Raw genomic sequence first — 8,960 nt, 5'->3', positions numbered from 1 at the left:
CTGAGCTGGAAACAGCCATTCAGGAGGTCATCGACACCATCGATATTACGACATTTCGGCGGGCCATGCACAATTTCGCTATTCGTCTGCGCCACATCATCGCCAATGATTGCACCCATATCGAACATGTCATAACCTAAATTCGAATATCTGTAGTGACGTTTAAATTTTGAATAAAGTAGTTTGTAACTAATTTACGTTCTTTTTTTCGTATACTTCAATAATTGTCACACTGTATGATTCGACTGCATGTTATGAACTTTATGCGTATTTTTCTCCACAAGTCTTAGTGTTTCATTTTAGGTTATACACAAGCGACCTGCCCAGTGTTGGTTGCTTTTGAGGCTGCCTTCTTGTCAGTATCAGGCATTGCCATAAACTGATAACTGGATCTCTCCATGAGCTAATAGATATCTATGCTGCTATTGGTTGTTGCTTTTCTTTTTAATGACACTGGTTGTTGAAAGTGTGGTGTGCGTACTGTAAGATCTTCGGTACACACACCATCAGATTATTTGACTTGTCGCTCTAACGAAGTAGGCGAGTGTCAGCAATATGTCTCGTGGTCTTATCGTGGCGTGTTTATCTTCTGCCGTTAGGTCAAAAAATGTCTCTGAGCACTATGGGACTTAACATCTGTGGTCATCAGTCCCCTAGAACTTAGAACTACTTAAGCCTAACTAACCTAAGGACATCACACACATCCATGCCCGAGGCAGGATTCGAACCTGCGACCGTATCAGTCGCGCGGTTCCGTACTGAGCGCCTAGAACCGCTAGACCACCGCGGCCGGCCCGTTAGGTCAGACGATAGAAATGCCACTTGCACGCTTAGAGTAGCAGATTGATGGTGACCAACTTTAAACAGAACTTGATTAATTTTCACACACATTTATTAAAATAATAAAAATCATAGATATTACGTAACTTGATTCTGGATGCTGTTTACAATTGACAATGTGAAGTTCCTTTGGTCTTGGTATGTTAATCTTATTCTCACGTATCTCTGATACTTGACAAAGTGTCTATACATTTCTTTTCATGGCTATGTACAGGAATATGATAATCTTATTAGGCGCAGACTGAAACTTGACTATAGACTGGTACAGACTAATGCAGACAAATGCAGACTGGCTAATCGGAGGTCTGTACACTCGTTATAATACCTCGACCGTTGAGTTATCACTGCTCGAGTGTGATCCGCGAGGAGAAAAGGTTCTACGTTAGCAGCAATCTCATTGGCTGCGTTACATATTAATACGCGGATCGGTGGAAGCAGAATTTGGTCCGTCTCTAAGACAGCGCCATCTCGTAGTGTGGAGACGGACGAGCGCTGCGCCTGCGCTGTTGTGCTTAGTGGGGCGCGATCTATTGGGAAAGTTGTGTACGTGCTGACTAAGCGGAACTATGTACACAACAGAAAGATTGAGCTTTTCGCACGCCACTACGTTAATGGCCTGATGAGAAACACATAGAATCTGTGCAAGATCATTGTGCATTCCCTTACTTGAGGTAACAGCACATGCACAGCGGAACACATACGTTGCTCATTTCCAGGTGACAGCTCATGACAGTCTGTCTTTTGTCCAAGTTGCTTCCCAATTTATCTGGTACACTGTGTAACAGCAACTGTGATCAGCATTCGAGGTCTCATGTGGCCACTGTTACACAAATGCAAGATCCAGTTCCAGCCACATTTGGACCAAGGGCGACACGCTCCGTCAACAAGTCATGGATTCACTGTAACGTCAATCACAACCAGCATCACGAGTCACTGCTGGCCTCGACTCCACCAGATGATGATTCAACACCGGGCGTAATGTGTGTATCGTCGACAGAGGGATTTGTCATTCTTATCTGCTCTGATTATTTACTTTCCCTTGAGCGTCACGTATCCGAAAACTCCCAAACGGCATTCGGTGTGGCAGTTGAGAGTGGTCATAACATAGGGCGACAATTATTGAACTACACGAAAAAAACTGTAAATTGGTTACGAACTACAACGTGCACACACTTTATTCAACATGTAAATATCAGCCGGCCGCTGTGACCGAGCGGTTATAGGCGCTTCAGTCTGGAACCGCGCTGCTGCTATGGTCTCAGGTTCGAATCCTGCCTCCGGCATGGATGTGTGTGATGTCCTTTAGTTCTAAGTCTAGGGGTCTGATGATCTCAGATGTTAAGTCCCATAGCGCTTAGAGACTTGAACCCCATTGGTAAACATCACTACAGGTGTTCGGATTTAGGTTATGACATGCTCGATATGCCTGCCATCATTGGCGATAATGTGGCACAGACCAATAGAGAAATTCTGCATGACCCGCTGAAGTGTTGGAACATCGATGCTGTCGATGACCTCCTGAATGGCCGTTTTCATCTCAGCAACGGTTTGGACGTCATTGCTGTACACCTTGTCCTTAATAGAGCCCCACAGAAAGGAGTCACATGTGTTCAGATCCGGAGAATATGGCGGCCAATCGAGGTCCATGCCAGTGGCCTCTGGGTACCCCAGAGCCACAATGCGGTTCCAAAGTGGGGCCGGCCGGAGTGGCCGAGCGGTTCTAGGCGCTGCAGTCTGGAACCGCGCCACCGCTACGGTTGCAGGTTCGAATCCTGCCTCCGGCATGGGTGTGTGTGATGTCCTTAGGTTAGTTAGGTTTAAGTAGTTCTAAGTTCTAGGGGACTGATGACCTCAGAAGTTAAGTCCCATAGTGCTCAGAGCCATTTTGCTTCGATGGAATCGAGCTCTGTCTTGCATGAACCACGTCTTATCGAAATCAGAGTCACTTTGGATAATGGGAATGAAACCATCTTCAAAAACCTTTTCGTACCTTCGGTAGTAACTGTGCCGCCAAGGAATATCGCACGATTATTCTGTGACTGGTCATTGCACACCACACAGAGATCCGTCGAGGGTGAAGAGATGAGGGTGAAGAGACTTCTCGATCGCAAAATGTAGATTCTCAGTCTCCCAAACGCGCAAGTTTTGTTTATTCAGGAAACCATCCAGATGAAAGCGGGCTTAATTGCTAAAAAAAAAATAGAACAAATATGTGTGAAATCTTATGGGACCTAACTGCTAAGGTCATCAGTCCCTAAGCTTACACACTACTTAACCTAAATTATCCTAAGGACAAACGCACAACTCATGCCCGAGGGAGGACTCGAACCTCCGCCGGGACCAACTGCACAGTCCATGACTGCAGCGCCTGAGACAGCTCGGCTAATCCCGCGCGGTCATTGCTAAACCAAACCATATATGGGCATACTAATTGCCATCATGTCCCACGGCTAAATGCACAGTTTGAATGTCCTAACGCAAACCACTCAGAAGTTACGACGATTTTATTTCATATAGTTCAATAACTATCACCCTATATGAGGCCCAGTGGGGTATACAAATTGTAGTGACGAGAAGATACTGTTTTGCGATGGGTAACTAGATTTATTTAGCCATGCAGAATAGGGGGTTGTTTCTTAAAATATAATACGGAGGAAGAATGTTGTAGAAGTGGACTTTAAACCACAGAAGATTTTATTCAGATCATTGAAATACATTGCCATTTATTTCATTGCACAATGCTGTCTTTCCTTTGGATTTGTCAGATGAGATTTGTGTGTGTGTCGAAGTGTCTCCAGCACGGGGATACGGTCAGCGCGTGGTGTGAGGGAAAGCGCTGGAACCGACCGCCGGCTCTCATCGGGGCCCGTCGAAGCCGGACCCGGCGAGGCAGGCGTCCGTCCAGGCGTCGACCTTCCGGCGGACGTCTTCGGAGAGTCGCTGCTGGCCGTCGCCCACGGCGCCGCTACGCATGAACTTGAGGCCCTCGGAGGCCGCGGGTCGGAGGCCCAGGTCCTGGCGAGCGTTCTCCACCCTCTCCTCGAAGTTGACGGCCTTGTTGGAGCGCATCTTCTGGAAGCTGAGGTGGTCCAGCAGCGCCGGCAGCTGGTCCTCCGGCACAGGTCTCCCCAGGTGGGCGGCCACCTTGCCCACCACCGAAGACAAGTCCTGCCGGCAGGCCGCAGACAGTATAACGAAAGTTATGATGAGCATCCAGGACCTCATGTGGCCACAGCTCCAGCTTGTGACTGATCGAAATTATTTTTATCGTTTTCGTTTCTTCGCAGTATAATTTGATCGTATCAATCAAGAAGCAAGGTAAGTCAAGGAAAAGGATGTGATATTTATCATTTCATTGAAGCTTAAGTCTACGTTAATGCATATTATATACACTCATGCTCATAAATAACTGCAGAATGTGGTGCCACACGACATGGCACTGCATAAAAGTGGCACTAATAGCATAGGCACATAGGGAACACACACGACACAGATATGTAAGTCCACGATATTGGTGATGAGGAAACCGTCCCGAAACACATGTGCTACAAAACGCCCCTGTTTCCTGCGCATGTTCCCCGAAATCAATATGGGATATGATCATCATGCACACGTACACAGGCCGCACAACGGGTTGGCATACTCTGCATCAGGTGGTCGAGCAGCTGCTGGGGTATAGCCTCCCATTCTTGCAGTGCCTGTCGGAGCTCCTGAAGTGTCCTAGGGGTTTGAAGACGTGCAGCGATACGAGAGCGAGAGCATCCCAGACGTGCTGGATGGGGTTTAGGTCTGGAGAATAGGCAGGCCACTCCATTAGCCTGATTTCTGTTTCAAGATACTCCTCCAAGACGGCAGCTCGGTGGGGCCGTGCATTATCGTCCATCAGGAGGAAGGTGGGACCCACTGCATCCCTGAAAAGGCGGACATACTGGTGCAAAATGATGTCCCGATACACCTGATCTGTTACCGTTCCTCTGTCAAAGACGTGCAGGGATGTACATGCGCCAATCATAATCCCACCCCACACCATCAAACCACGACCTCCATACAAGTCCCTTTCAAGGACATTAAGGGGTTGGTATCTGGTTCCTGGTTCACGCGAGATGAAAACCCGGCGAGAATCACTGTTCAGACTGTACGTCGACTCGTCCGTGAATATAGCCTGGGACCACTGTTCCAATGACCATGTACTGTGTTCTTGACATCAGGCTTTATGGGCTCTTCCGTGACCAGAGGTGAGTGGAATGCACCTTGCAGGTCTCTGGACGAATAAATCGTGTCTGTTCAGTCGTCTGTAGCCTGTGTGTCTGGAGACAACTGTTCCAGCAGCTGCGGTAAGGTCCCGAGCAAGGCTACCTGCAGTACTCCGTTGCCATCTGCGGGCACTGATGGTGAGATATCGGTCTTGTTGTGGTGTTGTACACTGTGGACGTTCCGTACTGTAGTGCCTGGACACGTTTCCTGTCTGCTGGAATCATTGCCATAATCTTGAGATCACACTTTGTGGTACACATAGGGCCCGTGCTAAGACCTGCTGTGTTTGACCAGCCTCCAGTCGCCCTAGTATTCTATCCCTCATAACGTCATCAATGTGTGTTCTTTGACCCATTTTCAGCACACAGTCTCCATTAGCACGTCTGAAAACGTCTGCACACTTACTCGCTGCACTGTACTCTGGCAAGCACCAACACACCACGGCATATGTGGACTGCAGCAAAATGGTTCAAATGGCTCTAAGCACTATGGGACTGAACATCTGAGGTCATCAGTAACCCAGACTTAGATCTACTTAACCACAACTAACCTATCACACACACTCATGCCCCAGGCAGGATTCGAACCTTCGCCCGTAGCAGCAGCGCGGTTCCGGACTGAAGCGCCTAGGACCGCTCTGCCACAGCGGCCGTGTGGACTGCTGTCAGCGCCACCGTGTGACGACTGCAGGTCAAATGCACCGCATGTTCATACCACGAGGTGATTAAACCCGCAAACCGCCCACCAGAGCGTTGTTTCACCATATGTCAGTATTATCCTTAATTTATCAGCATGAGTGTAGAAAATTCCGTACTGTATCCAGCCAGGCAGGTATTCGTTCAGAGACGCAAAGATCATCCGTGCTTCGTTGGACGCACAGACATACATTACTAAACAGGCAATACTGTGGAGGTGAATAAAGAGGGGAGGTGGCACTACAGACTTCCGCTGCATGTTGTTTTGAGGCCAGAGTGGGCGCTGCTGCCGCTATTTTAAGTAGCCCATACATTAGCAGACAACTGTTTACGAGTGGTTCTTCTTCATTATTTCTGCCGTGTGCGCCCAACAACTGTTTTAAATACTAAAAATTGTGGAACTTAACATGAATAACATATTGGAGGAAGGCAGATTCGAATATTTTTCTGTTCTTGACTGCGTTTGCTCTTGTGATATAACGCACTCAGAGTGACGTCACGGGGAAGCGTCACCGCGGTGAACCATGCGGGTATTGTAACGCGTCCTCTTATATTATTATGTTTTGCTATTGTTGTTGTTAGAAAAATCTTTATTCAGTCGGTCGTCGAAATTTTGAAATAAAAGTTATTGTGGATGGCGCGTAATAAATATTTCGCGTGAAGCGCTGTTGCGACACAGGCAAAGATCAATTGTGGAAACTAAGCCACTAAATATTACAAATAAATTTATTAAACAATACGGCCGACTGACTACAAAGAGGGCACGTACATTCGCGAATGAGTGGTAAAAAAAAATCGTTAATACTGTGTAGGAAATATAGTTACGCTTGTACAACTCAAACATACGAACGGGATAGAGGCACGTACATTTTGAGTAATCATCCCCCGTGGCCTGGATAAAAAGAATTACAGTTAAATGCATTTATTCATCTTAGAAAGCAAATGCGTGGACTTCGAAATTAAATGAAAAGAAAGACTGCAGGTTCTGAATGTCGCGGCAAATATATTGAAATTGACAGTAACGGCCACGAAAGGGAAAAGATGAACACATTCGCGTACCTCTATTGTTGAGCAGCGTCGCCGTGAAGATCCATCTAAACTCTCTGCATAAAATCAAAATAATGGTAATAATTTTCCAGAATTTCAGGAGCTGGGACCCATGGTATCACAAAAGACGAAATCGCTCTGCTTCAAAATCACTTTAATTATTTAACCCAATTTTATCAGTAAGAAATGGCACAACATGTCTTAACACTAGGACAGGATAACAGCGAAAGGTAACTTATTCTAAAACTAATAAACGAAGAGCGTAAAGCTTCTTTTGTTCAGGAAATGCTTTACGCATTAATCTCTGGTAGTTGAACTAGCGTCTATTCATAAAAAAATTTATATAATTCCTTTACAGTATGAATGTGGTGAACCTAGTGTTTGGACTAGCTAAGATGGTGAACATCGTTTTCAAGTTTGTGACGTAATGACTCCTCACCTGTTTTTTTTTTTTTTTTTTTTTTTTTTTACCTGCGTGGTCAATACCGTATACAGTATCACTGGTGTCCTTTAGAATAGCAATATGGCGGCGAGCGCAAATGACGTGTAAACAGCTGTTTATTCAGTGATAAAACAGTGGTAAGAAATGTGGGTAAATTGATATAACTAACTCACCTTTAGAGTTTTGACAAAATAGTTAATACATGCGTCGTGTTTGGTTGTAATTTCTCGTAAAGCAGGCGGAAGATACAAGGAAAGGAACATGTCACAATGCAAGAATAACCAGGAACACGTTACGCACTTTTGCTTTTGTGCTGCATATAAACCTAAACAATTACATTACAGTTTGCCTGAAATACCGGCAGCGATTAAACAGTTTATGTATATTTTAGGATCTTTCATAAAACTAGTATTAACAAACGTAGCTTAATGGAGTGTTTTAAGCAGTTTTGAGCAGCTTTGGCTTTCCTTCGAATAATATACTCGTTATGAAAGTACTCCTATAAGTAGGATGTGCTATTGTCGTTGATAACAAGCGTCTTTATTCATATGAGTGTTCTTACGAAAACTATGATCTGCTTTAAACGTGTTTATACGTAACTTGATATTCTTCTCACAACACGTTTCTACAATGTATGTGTTAACATTAAGTAGTATGCAAATATTTGATCAACTGCACAACTTGATTAGACGGTCTCGTAGAGGTTACAACGTCACGTGGTTTCAGAAGATCGTAATAGTACCACATAAAAACTTACTGACACCGCCATCTTAGCTCACCAAACGTCAGGCTTCAGTCTTTGCCAGTCTAGTAGGGTATATCTGATCAGAGATCATCCTGGGCAAGCTGAACTCTAGAACAACCCGCGACCTCGAGATTCTCTATTTTAATTGTTAAGAAGTAATGGTAGCGCCCTACGTTTGTCTGAATAATGATTCAGCTATGATGCTGAAGGGGATTTTAGTCAGTCACTATTGAGTGGCTCAGGAGATTGCGAATTTGGGTCGGTAAGACGACATTAGGTGTTATGGCATGTGCGCGAGGACCCGTTTACAAGTGTCGTGGTCGATACCCACCTGGCGAAAAATAGTGTCGATTATTTCTTCAGTGTGGAAGTTTACATGATTTCATTGAAAGAGTGTAGGAAACTGTTCGTTGGCCAGCCGCTGTGGCCGAGCGGTTATAGGCGTTTCAGTCCGGAACCGCGCTGCTGCTAAGGTAGCAGGTTCGAATCCTGCCTCGGGCATGGATGTGTGTGATGTCCTTAGGTTAGTTAGGTTTAAGTAGCTCTAAGTCCAGGGGACTGATGACCTCAGATGTTAAGTCCCATAATGCTTTGAGCCATTTCAACCATTTTGTTCCTGGGCTAAGTTGTGTTTAAAATGCAAGGTTTCAAGAGTGCAGTAACTGGTCTACGGCGTGATAAGTGTAATTATTTTCCGAATTACGTCAGTCAGGCTCCTCGTATTTTGCGTGACATTTGACGAAAACTGACTAAGTTGGTACGCGCATAGCCAAGAGTAGCTTGCACGCTGTGTCAGTATTTGGTAGTATAATTCGTGAGTCGTCAAAATACGACGATAATAAAATTTTGACTTACGCAATTTTATCTGAAGTGTTGGGTGTTGTGTGGCCTGTGATACTATTTAGTGCACACGCCAATGGATGTGAGTGTTGCAAAC

General features: G+C 45.3%; 1 protein-coding gene across 1 annotated transcript in view; it reads right to left on the bottom strand.

Annotated features, from left to right (window-relative positions):
• Nucleotides 1–3,696: 3,696 nt before the first annotated feature.
• LOC126424620 (luciferin sulfotransferase-like) overlaps nucleotides 3,697–8,960 on the bottom strand; it is a 65,346-nt gene continuing 60,082 nt past the window's right edge. The window contains exon 6 of the mRNA XM_050087357.1: nucleotides 3,697–4,008. Coding sequence (XP_049943314.1) covers nucleotides 3,697–4,008 — 312 coding nt within the window. The remainder of the gene's footprint in view (nucleotides 4,009–8,960) is intronic.

Source organism: Schistocerca serialis, chromosome 10 (genome assembly GCF_023864345.2).
Source record: "Schistocerca serialis cubense isolate TAMUIC-IGC-003099 chromosome 10, iqSchSeri2.2, whole genome shotgun sequence".
Classification (NCBI taxonomy): domain Eukaryota; kingdom Metazoa; phylum Arthropoda; class Insecta; order Orthoptera; family Acrididae; genus Schistocerca; species Schistocerca serialis.
This window is presented reverse-complemented; position numbering and strand designations above follow the sequence as displayed.